The sequence below is a fragment of the Stomoxys calcitrans genome, chromosome 2 (assembly GCF_963082655.1).
Source record: "Stomoxys calcitrans chromosome 2, idStoCalc2.1, whole genome shotgun sequence".
Classification (NCBI taxonomy): domain Eukaryota; kingdom Metazoa; phylum Arthropoda; class Insecta; order Diptera; family Muscidae; genus Stomoxys; species Stomoxys calcitrans.
The window spans coordinates 30,243,879-30,269,284 of record NC_081553.1 but is presented as its reverse complement, the minus strand read 5'-3'; the positions used below and the strand labels follow the sequence as shown (position 1 = coordinate 30,269,284).

Genomic DNA, 25,406 nt, shown 5'->3' with positions numbered 1-25,406 from the left:
GTCTACCATTATTTTTTTAAGTTCCCTCTTTGTGCATAGATGAACTGATTAAATCGATGCGAATGCCATCAACCTGTTTTAATAAATCTATTAAGCAAGCACATGAAGTTGGGTCGGACCGAACTTTGGATACCCAACTCATGGTGTACATTTCAAATTTTAAACTAAAAACTATCGACTAAATACTTTCGATAAAGTGGTTTAATATAACTACAGGGTGAGTTAGTCAGTCAGAAAAAAAGTATATGAAGAGTATGTAGAAATCTATAGTTCTTCTTCGAATTCAACCTGCCGATGTATAAACATACAAAAATGTGGTCTTGGCAAGGCGATAAGAATATATATATTTTTTTTGGAATCGCAAATCGATATTTCAAGGTGTTACAAATGGAATGTCCAGATTAGTTAACCCCCATTCTATGGTGGAGTGTAAAAAAAACACAATCCAAAATAAAATCCGTACATAATTGATATCGAATCGTTTGTTATTTTATATATCAACCACAGAAGGAGTGGAGCTATATTCATATTGTCACTCTCTTCGCAACACATCGAAATATCCCGGTATACAATTCTATATGGTGGTAAAAATCGAATGTGATCTATGATCCTTCCATCTGCCCGTCTGTTTAAGTCACTCTTAATCTATAAAACCAGTAAAGAAATGCAAAAGTCGGGCGGAGCCGACTATATACTACCCTACACTATCACTTTTAATACATAGAAACAATGTTGAAATCTAGACAGACCTTTAATTTTGCATACCTATTGAAAATCTTGACCGATTTTTATGAAATTTTGCACACGTGACATTTTTCAAAAGTGACTTCTGCAAAATTTTGTGAAAATCGACCTGTATCTTGATTGCCAGAATACATGGACGGGCGGACGAACGAAGCTAACTTGGATCTAAACGTGATTCTAAACATATCGGTATACACATATAAAAATAATTTTGAAAAACAACAACTTTTGTCGAAAAAGCGACGACGAAATTTGTTAACTTTCATGCAACAATTTACTTTGAATCTCATCGACCGAAAGTACAAATTGAAAGGCCAACATTGCGGATTTTTCAAATTTTTTCAACGGCTTGTGACTATGTAATTTCTTTCTTTCTTCTGTCAGTTATCAGCTGTTACTTTTAGCTTGCTTTAAAAAAAAGTGTAAAAAAGTATATTTGATTAAAGTTCATTCTAAGTTTTATTATAAATGCATTTACTTTCTTTTAAAACATCCGCAATTACTTTTTGGGCAACCCAATATAAAAGGTGCAAATATTACCCGATCTCGCTGAAATTTGCCACAATTAGATATAATAGCCCTCTCGACGTTCGTACCGAATAGGGTCCGGATCAGGCCATATTTGGATATAACTGCCGTACATACCGATCTCCCGATTTTAGTTCTTTTATGGGTCTATAAAGGGAGCAATTATTTGGCGATATCGCTGAAATTTTGCACTGTGAGCTGTGTTAGACTCTTCGACATCCCTTATTGGTCAAATCGGTTGGTGTTGGGATACAGCTGCCATATGCATATACTGTTCTCCCGATTTAAGACCCTGAGACCATAGCAGGCGTATTTATCACCTGATTTCGCTGACATTTGAAACTGTCAGCTGTGTTTCATATTACTCAGGTCAGTATATATTTGGATATAGCTCCCATGTATGCTGATTTCCCAATTTAAGATTTAGGGGCCAAAAAGGGTTGCACTTATTACCAGATATTGAAATTTAGTACAATGAGTTGTATTCGATCCCAACACAACCTTCCGATTATGGTGGAGCTCGGACAATATTTGGATATAGCTACCACATAGGCCAATATCCCGTCTTGCAGTCTTGAACTGTGGTCCAAATCGGACTTTATTTCAATAAAGCTGCTGTGTGGTTATTGTGTATATCCAACGTAGGGCATATTCAAAGTTCGGCTCAGCTCAACTTATGGCGGATTTACATGTTAAATTTCATTCATAAACTATTTGGGTAATCATTCCATGTTAGAACCAAAATACCAGCCAAAGCAAGCACAAGATTCGCCAATTCAGTTAGTGATGGCTGTCAGCAATACGAGTATGCGGATATATTTGATGTACTATAAACAATTCATGTTGATGCTATTGTTATACCCGTTTCTATTGATTGCCATGGTGGTGAGGAAAGTATTTGAACGACCGAAAGAGTCCCCAATAAAAGGTGAAGTAGCCATTGTCACAGGAGCTGCAAGGGGTTTGGGTCGTCAAATAGCCATCGAATTGGCCAAAAGGGGTTGTCATATAGCTGTGGTGGATATACTGGGAGATGCAGCCGAGGAGACTGCCACATATATAAAAGATTCATATGATGTCAACTGCAAGGCTTATGGGGTGAGTATTCCATGACATCCCCTTAAAAAATCCTAATGTTATATTTAATTTTGTATTAGGTGGACATTTCCGATTACAACCAATTGTCTAAGTTTCACCAGCAAGTTGTCCATGACTTTGGAGATGTCACCATACTGGTTAACAATGCTGCTATACTAAGAATTTCCGATAGCAATCCTGTGAATTGGAAGGAAATACAAAAAATAATCACCATTAACTTTACCTCCCAGCTATGGTTGAATCAACTTTTTCTGCCACGCATGAAGTCGCTTAAGCGTGGTCATATTATGGCCATTTCCTCAACTGCAGCCTTATTTCCAGCGCCCTTTGGTCAAATATATGGACCCACCAAAAGTGCTATAAGGGCTTATATGGCCTCGCTGAGAGCAGATCTGCATGGTGGGGGATATCCTATAAAAGTGACCACCATAATGCCGACTTTTCTAAATACTAGTCAGTATGGCAGAGATTTTACCAGCAAATCGGGATACGATAATTTTATGCCTTCACTGGATGGTGCTATGGTTGCACAACAAAGTGTGGAGGCTATGCTAAAGGGCCTAGAGGAAATAACTTTGCCTCGAATACTAAATCTAGTCTACAAATTACAAGAGTACATAGTCGTTTGAAGTTGAATGGGAATTTTTTAATTTTTATTTTTGTTTATTTTTCATTACAGATTTCTGCCAACTTGGTTGCGTGGTGCATTAAATGCACCCTTCATGCCCAAAATTAATGTGGAAGAGATTCATAACCAGCTGATTTTTAATTGAAAAAGAGCGACTGTATTACCGAATAGGGTCCCTACAACCTACACCTAACCTATAAGTGGAATTTGGTGTTATATGTAATGCCGAACTTATTTTGATGGATTTCAGGGGAGGTTTGAATAGGTTATCAAATTAATCCGCATAAAATTTCGAACAAATCATTTCAAAATTGTTATAACTATACACAGAAAAAAAACAACAAATTAGAAAAAACCATCTTCCAAATTTGTATGGGAAACTTTAAATTTTCAACGAATTTTAGCATTGAATCGAAGACATTATTTGTTGCAGTACGTCAGTAAGTCTCTACAAGGTACTTGACAGACAAAATTATTGAAATCTTGCTGGCTTTCAACAAATTCTTTAGTTGAGATAGTTGTGAAAATAGGGGCACTGCCATGTAGAGCACAAAACTCCCATGCCATTAATGGCTTGCAAACCAAGTTTCAAGTCCCCCGGTCGGCCAAAACACTCGGTAGGTCGGTTGGGATTGTAAATGGGCCATTATGGTCCATGTCTTGATATAGGTGCGATATAAACCGATTTTGGGTCTTGACTTCTTGAGCCTCTAGAGGGCTCAATTCTTATCCGATTGGAATGAAATATTGCACGACGTGTTTTGTTATGATATCCAATCACTGCGCCAAGTATGGTTGAAATCGGTCAATAACCTGATCAATAGCTACCATATAAACAGATCTTGATCTTGACTTCTTGAGCCTCTTGGGGCGCAATTCTTATCCGATTTGAAAAAAATTTTGCAAGAAGTATTTTGTTGTGATATCCAACAAATGTGCAAAGTATGGTTCAAATCGGTCCATAACCTTATATAGCTGTCATATAAACCGATCAGGGGACTTGGTTTCTTGAGCTTCTAGAGTACGCAATGCCTATCCGATTTGGCTGAAATTTTGAATGACGTATTTTATTATGACTTTCAACAACTGTGCCAAATAGGGTTCAAATCGGTTAATAACTTGATAAGGCAGCCATATAAACAGATCTGGAATCTTGACTTCTTGAGCTTCTAGAGGTCGCTAGCAGCGGTCTACAGCCTGATACAGTTCCCATATAAATTAATCTCTCTATTTTACTTTTTGAGCCCCCAAAGGGCGCAATTCTTATTCGAATTAGCTGACATTTTACACATGTCTCCAACATATAATTTAATTGTGGTCCGAACCGGACCATATCTTGATATCGCTGTAATAGCAGAGCAAATCTTTTCTTTTATCATATTTTTTTTTTGCCTTGCTTATGGATACATTGTTGTTGTTGTTATATGTTGGCTTGCAAAGAGTGCCTTTCAACAACAAATTTGTACTTTGGGTCGTTGAGATTCATAATATATTGTTGCAGGAAAATTAACAATTTTCGTAGTTGTTTTTTCGACCAAAGTTGTTGTTTTTCAAAATTATTTTCATCTGTGTATATATATTAAACTTAATAGATTTTGATAAAATTTAATAAATATGTCAACAGTCAAAGAAGAGCCAATTTTCGTGAGGATCGATTGAAAAATTACCACATTATTGTAATATAAAATTTCAGCCAAATCGGATAATAATTGCGCCCTCTAGAGGCTCAAGAAGTCAAGACCCCAGATCGGTTTATATGGAAGCGATATCAGGCTATGGACCGATTTGAACTATTCTTAGCACAGTGTTGAAAGTCATAACAAAACACCTCATGCAAAGTTTCAGCCAAATCGGATAATAATTGCGTCTTCTAGAGTCTCAAGAAGTCAAAACCCCAGATCGAATTATATGGCAGCTATATCAGGTTATGGACCGATTTGAACTATTCTTAGCACAGTTGTTGAAAGTAATAACAAAACACCTCATGCAAAATTTTAGCCAAATCGGATAATAATTGCGTCCTCTAGTGGGTCAAGAAGTCAAGACCCCAGATCGGTTTATATGGCACCTATACAAAACATAGACCGATTTAAACCATACTTAGCGAAGTTGTTGAAAGTCATAACAAAACACCTCATGCAAAGTTTCAGCCAAATCGGATAATAATTGCGTCTTCTAGAGTCTCAAGAAGTCAAAACCCAAGATCGGTTTATATGGCAGCTATATCAGGTTATGGACCGATTTGAACCATTTTTAATACAGTTGTTGGAAGTCGTAACAAAACACCTCATGCAAAGTTTCAGCCAAATCGGATAATAATTGCGTCCTCTAGAGGCTCAAGAAGTCAAAACCCCAGATCAAATTATATGGCAGCTATATCAGGTTATGGACCGATTTGAACTATTCTTAGCACAATTGTTGAAAGTAATAACAAAACACCTCATGCAAAATTTTAGCCAAATCGGATAATAATTGCGTCCTCTAGTGACTCAAGAAGTCAAGACCCAAGATCGGTTTATATGGCAGCTATATCAAAACATGGACCGATTTAAACCATACTTAGCGAAGTTGTTGGAAGTGATACCAAAACACCACGTGCAAAACTACAGCCAAATCGGATAAGAATTGCGCCTTCTAAAAGCTCAGGAAGTCAATACCCAAGATCGGTTTGTATGGCAGCTATATCAAAACATGGACCGATTTGGCCCATTTACAATCCCAACCAACCTACACTAATAAGAAATATTTGTGCAAAAATAGCGGCTAGCTTTACTCCTTCAAAAGTTAGCGTGCTTTCGACAGACGGACGGATATGGCTAGTACGACTTAAAATGTCACGATGATCAAGAATATATATACTTTATGGGGTCTTAGACGCATATTTCGAGGTGTTACAAACAGAAAGACGAAATTAGTATGGTGGAGGGTATAAAAATCAATTTGTGTTTGTTCCGTATAGACTCAAAAACGGCTGAACCGATTTTCTTGAAATTTTCACAGATGGTGCATGATGATCCTGTGGTAAAAACAGGGAACTTCATTTTTTGATATCTGAAGGGGGGCGGACCCTACCCTATTCCCTAATATTCAAAAACGCCAGATCTCGGAGATGGGTGGTGCGATTTAAGCGAAATTTTGTGTGCCTTCATATAGTAACCTAAAAACAAAAATTTGGTATCTTAATTACGGATGGGGTACCTAGGGGGCCGCACCACCCCCAAAACCTACCAAATATATATTTAGACCAATCACGATAATATGGGACTCAAATGAAATCAATTTAGGATAGCAAAACGTATGTGATATTCAATTGTCGGGCCGCGTGATAGGGGTACCACCCCAACCCCCAAAACACCCCTAAATCGGACATATTTACCGACCATGGCAATATGGGAATCAAATGAAAGGTATTTGCAAGTAGAATTCGAATCTGATATCTAAATGTGGGACCAAGTTTTTGGGGGTCCTCTCCTTCCGCAAAACACCCCCCAAATAGGGCTTTTTTACTGACCATAACAATATGGGGCTCAAATATTAGGTATTTGAATGCAGAATACGAATCTGATATCCAAATGTGGAACCAAGTGTTTAGTGGGCGCCCTCTTCCAAAATAACCCCAAAAGAGGACAAATTTACGACCATAGCAATGTGGGTCTCAAATGAAAGGTCTTTGGGTGTAAAGCACGAATCTGAAATAAATATTCGGGAAAAAATGCCTGTGGGGCCACACCACCCAAATATGACGTATATGCTGACGTGGTATAATAAATATTAACAATAGTGCATCATAACATTTATTTTCGAGTGTGAGAAAGTGCAATTCCTAAAAAATCACAACTATTGTGAACGGTTGAGATGTTTTTCAAAACGACATAAGCAAAACGAGTTAATGTAGACATAGCATAAATGTTTTGAAATCGGTCTTACGTTTCACAGATATTCAAGATAATAACAAATTTCAACAATCAGTTAAAAAGAGAGAGAGAGAGAAAAAGAGAGAGAGAGAGAGAGAATAAAAAAAATTAGTGAAATCGCATTAAGTTCTGCCTGGCCGAACTTTGGATACCCACCACCGAACTTTGGATACCCACAAACACCACATTTTGTCAAGATCCGATGAATAATGCACCAACTATGCGTATTTTATGGGTCCAAGGACATAAATCAGGGGATCGATATATAAAGCAGCTATGTCTAAATATAGTCCGATGTAATCCATGCTCAATACGGAAAGCGAGGGGCCTAACACACCCTTTCAAATTTTAGCAAAATCGGGCAATGATTTGTGGGCCTAATCGGAGGATCGGTATATACGGCAGCTATATACAAATAAAGTCCGATCTGAATTATACTCAAAACGGATTTCGTGGGTCCCAAAACACCGATGCGCCAAATTTCAGCGAAATTGGGTTAAAAAATGCGACTATTATGAACCTAAGATGTAAAATCAAAAATCGGCTTATATAGAGGCTATTTCAATATATTGTACGATCTGAACCATATTCAATACGGATGTCAAGGGTCCTAAGATTACTCACTGAAGCATATCAAGATATAGCCCATCTTCAAACTTAACTTATTATGAACAGAGAAAGATTTTGTGAAAATTTTCATTTTTAATAACTGTATCTTTATATCAGCAGACGTAAAGACAAACGGACGCACCGACATGGGTTGATGGTCTTAGACTTTTACGACTTTATGTAGTCCGAAATCAACATTTTGATGTGTGGCGAACGGAATGACAAAATGAATGTACCCCCTTCTAACGGTGGTGAATATAAACATGTTATTCTTATCGCGCCTGAAATTTCGCCATAAAAATAAAAACTCAATAGCAGTTCTATATCGCTTCGATTAATACTCATGACCTTTTTTTTAATATTAGACGTGTTTTTACAATACTTCGAAAATTAGTGGTGAAACAAGAACAATAGAAAAGTTTTGAAATTGAAATTCAGAGTTATTTCCATCAAAAATTTGATGGTCAACATCTTTTTATACCCACCATCGAAGGATGGATGCATATTAATTTTGTCATTCCGTTTGCGACCCATCGAAATATCCAATTCCGACCCTATAAAGCATATATATTCCTGATCATCGTAAAAATCTAAGACGATCTAGCCATGTACGTCCGTCTACAGTCTTTAAAAATAAAGATATTAAGCTGAAACTTTGCACAGATTCTTCTTTTGTCTAACAGTAGGATAAGTTCCAAGATGGGCTATATCGGACAATATTTCGATATAGCCCCCATATAGACCGATCCGCCGATTTAATGTGTTAGGCTCATAAAAGCCACATTTATTATCCGATTTTGCTGAAATTTGGGACAGTGAGTTGTGTTGGACCACTCGACATCCTTCTTTAATTTGGCTCTGATCGCTTCAGATTAGAATATAGCTGCCATATAGACCGATCTCTAGATTTAAGGTTTTGGGCCCATAAAGGCGCATTTATTGTCCGATTTCGCCAAAATTTGGGACAGTGAGTTGTGTTAGAGCCTTCGATATTCTTCTCCAATTTGGATCAGATTGGTCCAGATTTGGATATAGCTGCCATATAGACCGATCTCTCGCTTTAAGGACTTGGGTTCATAAAAGGCGCATTTATTGTCTGATTTCGCCGAAATTTGGGACAGTGAGTTGTGTTAGGCCCTTCGCCATCCCTCTTCGGTTTAGCCCAGATCGGTTCAGATTTGGATATAGCTGCCATATAAACCGATTTCTCGATTTAAGGTCTTGGGCCCATAAGAGGCGTATTTATTGTCCGATGTCGGCGAAATTTGGGACAGTGAGTTGTGTTAGGCCCTTCGACATTTTTCAGCAAATTGGCTCAGATCGGTCCAGATTTAGATATAGCTGTCATATAGACCGATCTCTCGATTTAAGGTCTTAGGCCCATAAAAGGCGCATTTATTGTCCGATTTCGTCCAATTTTGGGACAGTGAGTTGTGTTAGGCCCTTCGACATCCCTCTTCAGTTTAGCCCAGATCGGTTCAGATTTGTATATAGCCGCCATATAGACCGATATCTCGATTTAAGGTTTTGTGCCCATAAGAGGCGCATTTATAGTCCGATGTCGCTGAAATTTGGGACAGTGAGCTGTGTTAAACCCTTCAACATCTCTCTTCAGTATGGCCCAGATCGGTCCAGACTTGGATATAGCTGCCATATAGACCAATCTCTCGATTTAAGGTCTTGAGCCCATAAGAGGGGCATTTATTGTCCGATGTCGACGAAATTTGGGACAGTGGGTTGTGTTAGGCTCTTCGACATTTTTCGGCAACTTGGCCCAAATCGGTCCAGAGTTAGATATAGCTGCCATATAAACCGATATCTCGATTTAAATTCTTGGCCCCATAAAAGGCACATTTAATAAGTTCGTCCGACCGAACAAATAAAAAGGCATTAATTTTATTTGTTTTAAAAACAAATATCAAGGGGCCCAGTTCCACTCCAAGTTTCAAGGAAATTGGTTAATATGGTAAATGAGACGTTCATGAGCTTACATACATACATACATGTGTGTATATGAACATACAATTTTCAACTAAATTTCCATTCTATTGGGGATACTTTCGTCATATCAATCAGTGCAGTCCGATTAATGTTTAAGCTCAATGATAAGAGGCCTCCTTTTTATTGCCGAGTTTAAACGGCATGCCGCGTAGCGACATCACTTGGTAAAGAAGTTTTAACATGAAAGGATACCTCACAAATTTTGCCAGCATTAGTAAGGGGAAAACAACCGCTGACAATTTTTCTGATGTTCTCGCCAGGCGTTCAGCGCCAAAGGCGTACATGCTATCATCTGCGCCACAGTGGTCTTAATAACGTGCACATTTCCTTTAGGGAACAGGCGATACTTCTCTCATATCAATGAGCGTAGTCCTAATCAAGTTTTTGACAAGTCCGAAAGGCGGTTCTCTTAGCAACACCACTTATAAGAGAAGTTTAATAAGGTTGGATACCATGTAAGGAGCTAACCACCGCTTAAAATTGTTGTCTGATTTTCACGCGAATACTAAGGAACTAAATCCTATTTTGCCATTTCAAGAACTTGACCTACACTTGAAAAAATTTCCATTCTGTGCAAAATTTCAAGTCAATATCTCAATTGATGAAGACTAAAAATAAAATACACCTATTATTTGCTGCCTAATCATTTAATGCAGTGTGTTTATATTGAAATACTTTTTGTATAAATTTAAACTCAGAAACTAAAGAGCCACCAAAGCGAGCACATATTTCGGTGGTTTTTGTCAGTCATGGCTATTAACAATGTTCGCACAGCTTGTATCTACTACATGCAATTTATTCTTTTGTTGTTTTTATACCCGATATTGTTGATTGCCATTGTGATACGGGAATTATGTAACAGACCTCAAGAGACCCAAATAAAAGGTGAAGTAGCCATTATTACAGGAGCTGCAAGAGGTTTGGGTCGTCAAATAGCCATTGAATTGGCCAAAAGGGGCTGCCATATAGCTGTGGTGGATATACTGGAAAATCCAGCAGAGGAAACTGCCACATATTTAAAAGAGTCCTTTAATGTCAAGAGCAAAGCTTATAAGGTGAGTATTCCCTAACATTACCCTTAGAGAAAGTTGAATTTATTTATTTTATCTCCTAGGTAGACATTTCCGACCATCATCAGTTGTCAAAGTTCCACCGCGAAGTTGTCCAAGACTTTGGTGATGTCACCATCTTAGTACACAATGCCGCTTTGCTACGCTTATCCGATAGCAACCCTCAGGATTGCGAACAAATACAAAAAATGATCACCATCAACTTTACCTCCCAACTATGGTTGAATCAACTTTTTCTGCCGCGCATGAAGTCACTTAATCGTGGTCATATCATGGCCATTTCTTCATGTGCCGCCTTGTTTCCATCAGCTTATGGACAAATATATGGACCCACCAAAAGTGCTGTAAGGGCTTATATGGCCTCGCTAAGGGCAGACTTACAATCCGGGAGATACAAAATAAAACTGACCACCATAATGCCAACCTTTTTGAATACCAATCAGTATACGAATGATTTCTTGAGAATATCGGGGTATGACAAACTAATGCCTCAATTGGATGGCACTATGGTGGCACAACAATCTGTGAAGGCTATGCTCAAGGGCCTAGAGGAGATAACTTTGCCCCGAACACTAAGTCTCGTATACAAGTTACAAGAGTATGTAGTTTGGGTTAAAGTAAAAAGTGTTTTTTTTTTAATTGTGGAATATTTTATTACAGATTTTTGCCCACATGGCTGCGTAGTGGATTAAGTGGACACATTTTACCCAAACTAAACCTGATTGAGATTCAAAACCAGATGAAATAAAATTTCTAAGGGGATTATCTTAATTTTGTACTCGATAATTAACAAGTGAAAACCTGCTAAGTTCGGCCGGGCCGAATATTGGGTACCCACCACCATGGAGTTCCTTAAAAATGTAACCTTATGGACTGGGTTTGTATTTGAATTATTTTGTAGCAATCAAATCGTGCATTGATGGAGGCTTCAATGGTCTCAAGAAGGCTTTTAGGGGCTCAAAAAGTCAAAGCCGGGGATTATACAAGTCTTTGTTCCAAATTTTAGCCAAATCGTATGAAAGTTGAGGCTTATAGGCTTACTGGCTGGACCGGTTATGGGTGTGGTGTGGCCGCATAGACACTTTTCCCGAGCATTGATATCAGATTCGCGCTTTACTTCCAAATACCTTTCATTTGAGCCCCATATTGCTTTGGTCGTAAATTTGTCTTCTTTGGGGTATGTTCTCAGGAATGGACAGCTCCCCAAACACTTGGTCCAAAATCTGGATATCAGATTCACAATCTACACTCAAATACCTTTTATTTGAGCCCCATCATCCTATGGTCAGTAAATAAGTCCTGTTTGGAGGTGTTTTGGGGAAGGGGTGGACCCCCAGAAACTTTTCCCAAATTTGGATACCAGATTCGCATTTTACTTGTAAATACCTTTCATTTCAGTCCCATATTGCTATAGTCGGTACATATGTCCGATTTAGGGGTGTTTTGGGGGTTGGGGTGTTCCCCCAAACACTTGGTCCGACAATTGGATATCAGATACGTTTTCTAATCTTAAATACGTTTCATTTGAGTCCCATATTGTCGTGATTGGTCTAAAAATATGTTTAGTAGGTCTTAGGGTGGGGCGCCCCCCTAGGTACCCCATCCAAAATTTGGATTCCAAATTTTTATTTTTAGGGTACTATAAGAGAGCACACAAAATTTCGCTTAAATCGCTCCACCCATCTCCGAGATCCGGCGTTCCTGAAAATAAGGGTAAGGGGGAGGGCCCGCTCCCACTTCATATATCAAAAAATGTAGTACCCTATTTTCACCAAGTGATCATTATACACGATCTATGAGAATTTCAAGAAAATATTTCAGCCGTTTCTGAGTCTATAAGGAAGACACAAACAAACAAACAGAAATTGATTTTTATATATAAGATTATAGACCGACTAGGATCGTTCTTGGCATGGATCTTGAAAGTTATAACACAAGTCTTTGTTCTTAGTTTCAGCTAAATCGGATGACATTTGAGGGTTCTAGGGGCTCAAGAAGTCAAAATTGCAAATTGGTTTATATGGGGGCTATATCAGTCTATAGACCGACTTAGATTGTACTTGGCATGAATATTGCAGATCATACGGCAAGTCTTTGTTTCAAATTTCAGCCAAATCGGATGAAAATTGAGACTCCTAGGGGCTCAAGAAATCAAATCATGGAATCAGTTTATATGAGGGCTACAACCAAATCTGAACCGATATCAGCCATTTGCAAACCCCAACGACCCACATCAATAAGAAGTATCTGTGCAAAATTTCAAGTGGCTAGCTTTACGCATTCGACCGCTATCGTGATTTCAAAAGACGGCCGAACGTCCGTCATGGCTAAATAGGGTCAGAATGTCGAGGTGATTGTGGTGATTTTTTAGCTATTATATTTTTGGAAACACTGCTCTACATCTTTCGTGTTTTGTTTCATTGTCAAACATCTTCAGTTTGGTCTATAATTTAACCATGAATCGTCTTACAAATGAACAATGCTCGAAAATTATTGAATTTTATTTTCAAAATGGGTGCTCTGTTAAAAACTTCATCGCAAGCTTCTTCCATTGAGCAACGAAGCCTATTTTTGGCTCAATGGGTACATAAATAAGCAGAATTGTCGATTTCGGAGTGAAGACCAGCCACAAGTATTGCAAGAGCTACCATTGCATCCAGAAAAATTCTCAGTTTGGCGGGGTTTATGGGCTGGCGGCATCATTGGACCGTACTTCTTCGAAGATGATGTGAATCGTAGCGTAACTGTGAATGGTGAGCGCTACCGTGAGATGATATCCAACTTTTTTTTGGCCCAAAATGCAAGAGCTTGACTTGCTTGACAAGTGGTTTCAACAAGACGGTGTCTCATACCACACAGCACGCGTAACAATGGACTTATTGAGAGGCAAGTTTGGTGAATATTTATTTAACATTTGGGACCTATAAATTGCTCGTCTAGATTTGCAATTTAACGCCTTGAGACTGTTTTTTTTTTTTTTTTTTTTTTGGGTGGTGGGCTATGTCAAAGTTCATGTATAACAAACAAGTCCGCATTGGAAGACAACTTAAAGCGGATGGGAGATTTGAGGCACAGTCACGTTCAACATTTGCATGAAATAATCTTCAAACATTTAATTATATGGACCGTACCATCGATTCAAATAAAGATTTCATGCATTTTTGTACATTTTATGTGTTTCCTATAGCTCTTAAAAAATCATCCTTTATATAACAAATGCCCTTCATTGGTGATTGTTTTTGCTGAACGCGTGAACGCTGAACACCATGTGGGTATTGTATTTCAAGACTACTGAAGAGCGAGACACTGAAGATAGAGTAAAACGAACAAGTCGCTGTTCAGTAGCTAATTTTGAAAAACAACCACCATTCAGTACTTGGGAGTATTTTTATCTCGAATTCATCGCCTGTACCATGAGGTATTTCTCATACCGCTGCACACTGATTCATATGAAAGCGTCTCGCTGTCATTTTCAAATGATGAACTGATCACACAAATCGTTTGCAAGTTGTTTGTTCCCTGCAAACATATTCGATCGCCAAACAATCTTCTGCGAATCTTCTAGATAAAGGTTATGATCGCGGACGAGCTCGTCTAAGAGTCGTAGACGATTCCCCCGCCTTCAGCAGTTGTGTCCTCAACACGAATCTACTGGAAGAGTGTTCCGCGAATCTTTCATATGAGTTGCTAAAGAGTAAGTCAGAAGAGTCTTGGAAGATCTTAGAATCGCACTAAATTCGGCCGGGCCGAACGTTATTTACCATCCACCAGGGATCGCATTTGTCAAGTTATTTGCCCAAAAAGTAATTGCGGATTTTTTAAAAGAAAGTAAATGCATTTTTTATAATACTTAGAATGAATTTTAATCAAATATACTTTTTTTACACTTTCATTTTTTTTTCTAAAGCAAGCTAAAAGTAACAGCTGATAACTGACAGAAGAAAGAATGCAATTATAGAGTCACAAGCTGTGAAAAAATTTGTCAACACCGACTATATGGAAAATCCGCAATTACTTTTTGGGCAACCCAATATATGAGCTATATCAAGTTATTGACCGATATGGATCGTACTTGTCACGGCTGTTAGAAATCGAGTAATAATTGCGACTCCAGATTGGGAGATTGGTTTGTTTGCCAGCTATGTCAGGTTATCAACCGATTAAAACCATACTTGAAATTGTGCCCTCTAGAAGCCAAAGAAGTCTTATCCGGAGAGCGGTTTACATGGCAGCTATATCAGGTTATGGACTGATTTAAACCAAACTTGCCAAGTTGTTGAAGGTCATATCACTACGATATGTGCAAAATTTCAACCAAATCGGATGGGAATTGGACCCTCTAGAAGAGCCCAAGAAGTCTAAATCCAAGGTCGGTTTATATGGCAGCTATATCAGATTATCAACCGAGTTAGACCATACAAGGAACTGTTGTTGGAAGTTATAACAAAACGATATTTGTAAAATTTCAACCATGTTCGATAAGAATTGCGCCCTCTAGAAGCTCAAGAATTCTAATCGGAAGATCGATATCGGCAGCTATATCAGATTATGAACCGATTTGGACCGTACTTAGCACAATTGTTGGCAGTCATAACAAACCGTGCTAAATTTTAGTCAAATCGGATAAGAAGTGCGCCCTCTAGAAGCTCAAGAAGTCTAATCGGGAGATCGATATCGGCAGCTATATCAGATTATGAACCGATTTGGACCGTACTAAGCACAAATGTTGAAAGTAATACCAAAACACCATGTGCAAAATATCAGCCAAATCGGATAAGAAATGCCCCTCTGTCGACTTAAGAAGTCAAGATCCAAAATCGGTTTATATGGGAGCTATATGTGGTTATAGACCAAATTGGACCGTATTTGACACAGTTATTGGAAGTCATAACAGATCACCACATTCAAAATTTCAGCCAAATCTGGCAAAAATTGCGGCTTGTAAGGCCTCAAGAAATCAAATCGGAAAATCGGTTTATATGGGAGCTATATTAGGTCAAATTTTCAGCCAAATCGGACGAAAATTGCGGCTTGTAAGGCCTCAAGAAATCAAATCAGAAGATCGGTTTATGTGGGACTTATATTAGGTTGCAGGCCAAATTGGACCGTTGTTGATACAGTTATAAGAAGTCATAAAAGAACACTACATACCAAATTTCAGCCAAATCGGACAAAAACTGCGGCTTGTAAGGGCTCAAAAAGTCAACTTATCAGGTTATAGACCGATTTGGACCGTACTTGGCACAGTTGTTGGAAATCATAACAGAACACCACATGCAAAATTTCAGCCAAATCGGATAAACTGCGGCTTCCAGTGGCTCAAGAAGTCAAATCTGGAGATCGGTTTATATGGGAGCTATATCCAAATCTGAACCGATATGGGCCCTTTGCAATCCCCAACAACCTGCATAAATATTAAGTATCTGTGCGAAACTTTACGCGTTCGACCGCTATCGTGATTTCGACAGACGGACGGAATGTTCAGAATGTCGAAACGATTAGGAAAACATGTACTTTATGGGGTCACAAACGAAGATTTCGATGTGGCCACCGTTACGCAGAGGTTAGCATGTCCGCCTTTGACGCTGAACGCCTGGGTTCGAATCCTGGCGAGACCATCAGAAAAAAATTTTCAGCGGTGGTTTTCTCCTTCTAATGTTGGCAACATTTGTGAGGTACTATGCCATGTAAAACTTCTCTCCAAAGAGGTGTCGCACTGCGGCACGCCGTTCGGATTCGGCTATAAAAAGGAGGCCCCTTATCACTGAGCCTAAACATGAATCGGACTGCACTCATTGATATGTGAGAAGTTAGCCCATGTTCCTTAGTGGAGTATTCATGGGCAAAATTTGCATTTTTACAAACGGAATGACTAGATTACTATACCCTCATCCTAAGGTGATGGGTATAAAAATGAAGTGCTCGGAGTCGACTCCAGCGACGGAGTCGAATAAAAATTGCTCAACTCCGCAGTCTTGGGCCTAACACAGCTCACTATCCCAATTTTAGCGAAATCGGGTAATAAATACCTTGCAACGCTATATAGGCTATATCATCCAATTAGATGCTATATCATAATATTGTGCGGCCATATTCATTACGGATGTCGAGGGTTCTAAAACTATTCACAATCTTTACGACTTTAAAGAGTCGGAAATCAATACTCCGATTTATTGCAAACGGAACGACAAAAAATTCGTATGGTGCTGGATATAAACACAGTACTCTTATCTCACTCAAATTTTCGTCATAAAAACAAAACAAAACTCAATAATGCTTCTATATCGCTTCGATGAATACTTATGACCTTTGTATTTTCTTAATATATAAGACGTGTTTTTACAATAATTAGAAATTATATTTATTTCTTTAGAAATGAATAAAAAGTTGAAATTCCGCAAGGTCTCTATAAAAAACATGATTTTCAGCATATTTTTTTTAGAAATAAATATCGAGGCCGAGGCCGAATGGCGTGCCGCTTAGCGACACAACTTTTAAGAGAAGTTTGACGTAACTTACAAATGTCACTAGAATTTTGTAAGGAGCTAACCATGGCTTAAAATGTTCGTCTGATTTTCACGCCGGGATGTTCTCTTTTAAGGAACTATATTCGATTTTGCTGCTTTTGCAATTTTGTTCAAGAACTTGAGCTGCATTTGAACAAATTTCCAGTCTGATGGAAAATTTTAAGTCAGACTAAAAATAAAAGACACCTATTATTTGGTGGCTTATCACTTAATGGGGTGATTTTTTTTTTCTAAAAATTCTTTTTAAAAATTATTTAAACTCAGAAAGTAAACAGCCACCAAAGCAAGCACATATTTCGGTGGGTTTGTTAGTCATGGCTATTAACAATGTTCGCACAGCTTGTATCTACTACATGCAATTTATTCTTTTGTTGTTTTTATACCCGATTTTGTTGATTGTCATTGTGATACGGGAATTATATAACAGACCTCAAGAGAGCCAAATAAAAGGTGAAGTAGCCATTGTTACAGGAGCTGCAAGAGGTTTGGGTCGTCAAATAGCCATTGAATTGGCCAAAAGGGGCTGCCACATAGCTGTGGTGGATATACTACAAAATGCAGCAGAGGAAACTGCCACATATTTAAAAGAGTCCTTTAATGTCAAGAGCAAGGCTTATAAGGTAAGTATTCCCTAACATTCCCCTTAGAGAAAAATGAATTTATTTATTTTAACCCTTAGGTAGACATTTCCGACCATCACCAGCTGTCAAAGTTCCACCGCGAAGTTGTCCAAGACTTTGGCGATGTCACCATCTTAGTACACAATGCCGCTTTGCTACGCTTATCCGATAGCAACCCTCAGGATTGCGAGGAAATACAAAAAATAATCACCGTTAACTTTACCTCCCAACTATGGTTGAATCAACTTTTTCTGCCGCGCATGAAGTTGCTTAATCGTGGTCACATCATGGCTATTTCCTCAACTTCAGCTTTATTTCCATCAGCTTTTATACAAATATATGGACCCACCAAAAGTGCTGTAAGGGCTTATATGGCCTCGCTAAGGGCAGACTTGCAATGCGGGAGATACAAAATAAAACTGACCACCATATTGCCAACCTTTTTGAATACCAATCAGTATACGAATGATTTCATGAGAGTATCGGGTTATGACAAACTTATTCCACCATTGGAGGGCACTATGGTGGCACAACAATCTGTGGAGGCTATGCTCAAGGGCCTGGAGGAGATAACATTGCCACGAACACTAAGTCTAGTATACAAGTTGCAAGAGTATGTAGTTGGGGATAAGGTGAAGACGTTTTTTTTTTAATTTTGGTATATTTTTATAGATTTTTGCCCACATGGCTGCGTAGTGGATTAAGTGGACCCTTTCTACCCAAACTAAACCTGAAAGAGCTTCAAAACCAGCTGAAATGAAATTTCCAAGGGGATTATCTTAATTTTGAATTAGATAATAAAAAATGTATTGGGTTGCCCAAAAAGTAATTGCGGATTTTTCAAATAGTCGGCGTTGACAAATTTTTTCACAGCTTGTGACTCTGTAATTGCATTCTTTCTTCTGTCAGTTATCAGCTGTTACTTTTAGCTTGCTTTAAAAAAAAAAGTGTAAAAAAAGTATATTTGATTAAAGTTCATTCTAAGTTTTATTAAAAATTCATTTACTTTCTTTTAAAAAATCCGCAATTACTTTTTGGGCAACTCAATAGTTGAAATTTATATTTGTTAAGCAATGCATTCTTATGTCCTCCACCATAGGAAGGGTGGGTAAGAAAATTTGTCATTCTCAGACCCTGTAAAGTAGATATATTCTTGATTACCATGATATTTTAACACGATCTTGCCTTGTCTGTCTGTCTTTCGATAAGTCCGCTTGTGTTATCAAAACACGTTTTGCTCTGAAAAGCTGATGAAATTTTAAACAAAGACTTTTTTATACCCACCACCCAAGGACAGGGATATATCCATTTGGTCATTCCGTCATCATATGGCCCTTAATAGTCGGGTAACTACCGAATCAAGGTCTTAAGCATATATTATACGTGGTCCCGTTGCATACCCACTTAGGGTATGAATTCCATGCCCTACTCCCAAATACCTTTCATTTGAGCCCCAAAATGCCATGATCGGTTGATATGTATGTCCAATTTATGGATTTTTTGTGGGGTGAGGTGGTCCCCCAGACACTTTGCCCTGAAAAAAATTAGCATCGTGCTCTACCTAAAAAAAACATTTTTTTAACCCCATATTGCCATTGGTTTAAGGAGAGTTTATGGGATGAGGCGCCCCCCAATTACTTGGCCCCAAAATTGTTTATTAAATTCGTTTTTAAATCTCAAATACCTTTCATTTGAGCCACATATTACCATGGTCGGTAAATTTTTCCTACTTGGGGGGTGTTTTGGAGGAAGGGGCGGTGCCCCAAATACATGACCCCACTTTTGGATATCAGATTCGTATTATACTCCCAAATACCTTTATTTGAGCCCCATATTGCGTCGGTCAGTAAAATAATTGCTGTTTGAGGGTTGTTTTTGGGGAAAGGGTAGACACCCAGAAAATTGGTTCCGAAAGTGGGTATCAATTTCGTGCTCTACCCGCCAATACGTTTCATTTAAGCCCCACATTGACATAGTCGGTATATATGTCTGATTTAGGGGTGTTTTGAGGAGTGAGGTGGTCACCCAAGCACTTATCCTTGGAAATATATCAGCAACTTTCTCTACCCTCAAATATCATTTATTTGAACCCCATATTGCCAGCGGCCTCAAAATTGGATATCAAAGACGTTTGCTAATCTCAAATACCTTATATTTAAACCCCTTACTGCAAAAGTCAGCAAGTATGTCCGGTTTGGGGTATGGGCCCTAAAAACTAATTGATAATCGAGCTCCACTCTCTTTAAGACCCAAATTGTTATGGTGAGCAAATACGTCCTATTTGCGGGTGGGACGTCGGTTAGACAGTTGGTCCCGAAAGTCGATATCACATTCGTAGTCTACTCCTTTCATTTGAGCCCCATATTTCCATAGTCGAGAAACATGACCGTTTTGGGAGCCGTTTTGAGGGATGGGGTGGCCACTCAGTGACTTGGCCCAGAAAATATATATCAGATTCTTGTTCTACTCTAAAATATCTCCAATTTGAGCCCCATATGGCAATGGTCAGCAAATACGATCTATTTGGGAGGTTTTATGGGGTTGGGGTGGCCCATAAACACTCTTTCCCGAATATTGTATAAGAATCGTGCATTATTCCCAAAGACTTTTCGTTTGAGCCCCATATTGCTATGATCGTAAATTTGTCCCCTTTGGGGGGTGTTTTGGGGAAGGGGTGGACCCCCAGAAACTCGGTCCCTCATTTAGATATCAAATTCGTAATCTACTCACAAATGCCATTCATTTGAGTCCCATATTGCCATTGTCAGTAAATATGTCCGATTTATCAGATACGTTTTCTACTCTTAAATACCTTTCATTTGAGTCCCATATTGTCATGATTATATATATATATATATATATATATATATATATATATATATATATATATATATATATATATATATATATATATATATATATATATATATATATATATATATATATATATATATATATATATATATATATATATATATATATATATATATATATATATATATATATATATATATATATATATATATATATATATATATATATATATATATATATATATATATATATATATATATATATATATATATTATATATATTATATATATATATATATATATATATATATATATATATATATATATATATATATATATATGTATATATATATATATATATATAATTGGTAGATTTTGGGGGTGGGGCGGCCCCCCTAGGTACCCCATCCGAAATTTGGATACCAAATTTTTGTTTGTAGATGACTATAAGAGAGCACCCAAAATTTCGGTTATATCGCACCAACCATCTCCGAGATCTGGCGTTTCTGAAAATTAGGGTAAGGGGGAGGGTCCGTCCCTCCTTCAGATATTAAAAAAATGTAGTACCCTATTTTCACCACGGGATCATTATGCACCATCTGTGAAACTTTCAAGAAAATCGGTTCAGCCGTTTCTGAGTCTATAAAGTACACACAAACAAACACAAATTGATTTTTATATATAAGAAGATTTAGATATAAATGTCATATCGACTGATCTCCCGGTCAACGGTATGAAATGCACATTAGTCACGAGATTTGCATTTTTTTACCCTCCACCATAGCATGGAGGAATACTAACATCGTCAATCTGTTCGTAACTCACCTACATAGTGATCAGGCATCCAACAAAGTATGTATATTCATCTTATCATCCTAAGTCGATGTAACCATGTCCGCCCGTCCGTTTGTCTGTCAAAAGTACGCTAACTTTCAAAGGTGCAAAGTTACACCCAAAAATATAAAACAGTTGAGAAATTTTTACTACAAACAAAATACATTTATCACGAAGCTTTGCTTTTATTGCAACTGTGTAACGTTTTGCTTCAACATATCAAAAGTTAGCCATAGACGAAGTATTATTGAACGTAACTAACCTTACAATAAGTAAGCCAGCCCTTAAGCAGCTTTATCTACGTTAGAAGGACCTTCCTTTTGTTGTATAACCAAAAACTCTTTAATTACAAAAGTGTTTCGATAGCCGCAAACGATTATTCGCGTACTGGACCAATAATTTTTCTCTTATTTCTCTCCCATAAGAGAGTGAGAGGGTGAGTATTTGCGCATATAGACCAGTGGTTGGCAATAATACTCACTCTATTGAACATTACTTTGTACGTACACAAGAAAATAATCCCACGCAGACTCATAGGCTTGCACATTATTGCAATTGTATGCTCGTCACTGGTATAAATCCATTCTCACACACAACATTTTATTCTGTTTGTTTTGACTGAGCAAAGAGCATTCAGTATATTGACCAGCTAGGAAGGTGACAATTTTTAAAGTTTTCGTACAAAAATTTTGATATGTCCAATGACAAGAATCATTAGAGTAACATACAAATGGCTGCCAGATACAAGAAAATATAACAAGAATTTCTAAGCCACATACATTGTTTGGTAGCATTTACGCGATAAAGAAATATGCATCACAAAGTAGAAATTTAAATGTGTGAAAACAACAACAACCATGTTTTGTTTTTCATAGCATAACGAATACAGCAGATCAATATACAAAACCATGGAGTTGGGCAAAATGGAAGGCTTTTATTATAATTGCGAAATGAAGCCAAAGAAAAAGTTTGAATTACCAATTGAGATCTGCTTATAATTGGTAAATTGGATATCAAATTGGATTTTTTTTCTCTCAAGCACCTGTCGTCTGAGTTCTATATTGTCGTGATTGGTCTATATACCCATTTGGCGGGTTTTGGACAGCCCCCGAGCACCCGATCCCAAGAATAGAAACCATGTTTTGTTATGACTGTGAGAGTGCAAAAAAAAAAAAAAAAAAAAATGTCGAACGAATCGCATTACGAATCTCCGAGATTTGGTGGTTTTGAAAATTAGGGTAATGAGAAGTGCTTTTTAGGGTAGGGATGGCACTCAGACATTTCGACTCAAACATGGATATCAAAAACGTGCTGCACTTCCAAATCCATTTAATGTGAGCCAATCGGAAATTAAGTTCAGTTGAGGGGGCTCTCTAGGGCGTACCCTCACCGCCTCCATCCGATATCTAAAAATTATATAGCCTACGTTTCCTTCCAGACAAACTTACACAATCTGTGAAAATTTTAAGATTCTGATTCTATGGAACAAACAAAAATAAACCGAGTCCCATATAGTCATGATGGGTCATATGCCCGTTTAAAACGTTTTTCGAGGGAAGGGGACCCCCTGTACTTCGTTCTAATTTTGTATGCCAGATTCGCAATCTACTTCCCAATACCTTTCATTTGAGGCATATATTGACATTAACGCTTACTATGTCTGTTTGGGGGAATGTTTGGGTTGGGGAGACCCGATGGATACTTAGACCAAAATTTTAATACCACATTCGTATTCTATTTTCCAATACCTTTCACTTGATACCCATATTTTCCCGATCAATGTTCAGACGATCAAGAATATATATACCTTATGGGGCCGCAGATCAATATTTCGATGTGTTACAAACGGAATGACTGGGTCCATATACCCCCATCCTATGGTGGTATGTATAAAAACTCCTGGTGTGTATAAAAAAAATCACCGCTCAAATTGGTCCACCCTCCTCCAGATGCACCCCCTACCCCCCCTCCAGAAAGACCCCCTATCTGGAGGGGAAAATCCCCAAGTTTGTTCCTCTCCCCAGTCAGTTGCCATCATGCTCTGGTCTAGGGATCATAAGGCCTTCACCGTCGAGAGCTTCTTTTCTAACGGCCGCTCGCTTTAAAATTCCTCCATACAGGCTCGTTCCTGGTCTTAATTCGATTCTGTTGTAGGTTAAGTTTTTTCGGGACTATGGAAGTTTCGCTAAACCCAGAAATGGACTTCAACGATCCATCAGAACCCACCACCATCATGAAATCACGATAGCGGTTGAACGTGTAAAGCTAGCAGCTTGAAATTTTGCAGAGATACATTATATTGATGTAGGTCGGTGGGGATAGAAAACGGGCTATATCGGTTTAGATTCAGATATAGCTCCCATATAAACCGTTCTCCCGATTTGACTTCTTGAGCCCCAATTTTTGTCCGATGTGGCTGAAAATTTTCGCACATAGCGTTCTGATGAGACTTCTTACAACTGTGCCAAGCACTGTCCGAATCAGTCTATAACCTGATATAGCTCGCATATAAACCCATCTCCCGATTTGACTTCTTGAGCCCTTACAAGCCGCAATTTTTGTCCGATTTGGATGAAATTTTGCATGCGGTATTTTGTTACGACTTCCAACTACTGTTCCATGTATGCTCCAAATCAGTCTATAGCTTGATATAGCTCCCATAGAAATTGGTCTCTCGATTTTTCTTGTTCGGTTCCTAGAAGCTTTAATTGTTGCTAGTTTGACAGAAGTTTGGTATGTGGAAAAAAAATTGTGCCCTCCAACTAAAGTTATTTTGTATACATTTGTAGAAGAATCCATGATGGTGGGTTGCCAAGATTCGGCCCGGCCGAACTTAGCACGCTTAGAGTTGTTACTTTTTCTTTTTTCTCTTTACCATATTGAAATCCTTTTGAAAATATTACAAATCTAGCTCAATAATCATAAAGTAGGGCTGAGTAAACTTAAATTGCTGCTTGATATAGTAATGAGTAAACAAGGATTTTAGTTTGTGGTATATTTTTCATAAATAATTGATTCGATGCCGTTGTATGCACTTATATGCACTTACCCCCCAAGAGATTTAGACAAGCACAGAACAGAGACACCAAACCTAAGAGCATTTATTCAAATCATAACCATACTATTAATAGGAAACTGAAAACTAAAATGTGCATAACTAAAACAAGTTACATAACTTGAAGGATGCCCTATACCAAAACATTGCAAACACAGTAAATGATAATTAGAAGGTTACTAAAATTCCCAGGCATCCTCATGTGTGGAGAGTACTTAAGGTTTTGAAATGATATCCTTCTCATTTGGTAATTCAACTGGAATGGCTAAAGAGTTATCTGGAAACTAAAAATTTTATTTTGCCATTTTCGACAAAATTGTTTCTGATGAGAATATCTAAACGACCATATTATCTTAAATTATGAAAATCTACATATTCATGAGCTATTTGAACAGAGCTTAAATTATTATAATAACAAATATTAAAGCAAAAAAAGTAGTTGTACAAATACTCTAACCAAGTTTGCTTCTAAAAAGTGTATAATGTGAATATAATAGTGCAATAAAGTGTATATAGAACTAGAAAGATGGTTATTTTAATCTATTAGAACTGAGCTCAATAAAACCAGTAAAAACGATATAAGTTCGGCCGGGCCGAATCTGGGGAATCTTGGGAACTACCATGGATTCTGCCGAAAATGTATACAAAACTAGCTAACCCAGGCCCGCTCCGCTGCGCCTTCTTTTACTTTATATGGAACAAAAGTTTTCTTGGAATATTAATTTTCGACAATTAAAGAGCCTTTAGTGAAATACCATGCTACGAAAATAGTATATCGCTTGACTAACAGTTCATGAATACATGATCCTAAATTTGGATATCAAATTCGTATTCTACTCCCAAATACCTTTATTTGAGCCCCATATTGCGATGGTCACTAAAAAATTGCTGTTTGTGGGGCATTTTGGGAAAGGGGTAGACCCCCAGAAAATTGGTGCCGAAAGTGGATATCAATTCTTGCTCTA

At 37.8% G+C, this 25,406-nt stretch overlaps 3 protein-coding genes across 3 annotated transcripts in view; 2 read left to right on the top strand and 1 right to left on the bottom strand.

The window, feature by feature from the left end:
• LOC106092496 (sodium/hydrogen exchanger 9B2) overlaps positions 1–25,406 on the bottom strand; it is a 285,857-nt gene that overhangs the window by 222,531 nt on the left and 37,920 nt on the right. The gene's annotated exons all lie outside the window — the stretch shown is intronic.
• On the top strand, positions 10,235–11,363 carry LOC106086447 (epidermal retinol dehydrogenase 2). The gene is made up of 3 exons (XM_013251129.2): positions 10,235–10,577; positions 10,637–11,190; positions 11,253–11,363. The coding sequence occupies exons 1-3, from the start codon at positions 10,272–10,274 to the stop codon at positions 11,338–11,340; spliced, it is 948 nt and encodes a 315-aa protein (XP_013106583.2). The 5' UTR covers positions 10,235–10,271; the 3' UTR covers positions 11,341–11,363.
• Positions 17,250–18,538, top strand: LOC106086446 (epidermal retinol dehydrogenase 2-like). Its single transcript, XM_013251128.2, has 3 exons — positions 17,250–17,739; positions 17,799–18,352; positions 18,412–18,538. Exons 1-3 carry the CDS (start codon positions 17,434–17,436, stop codon positions 18,497–18,499), a joined length of 948 nt encoding a protein of 315 aa, XP_013106582.2. The 5' UTR covers positions 17,250–17,433; the 3' UTR covers positions 18,500–18,538.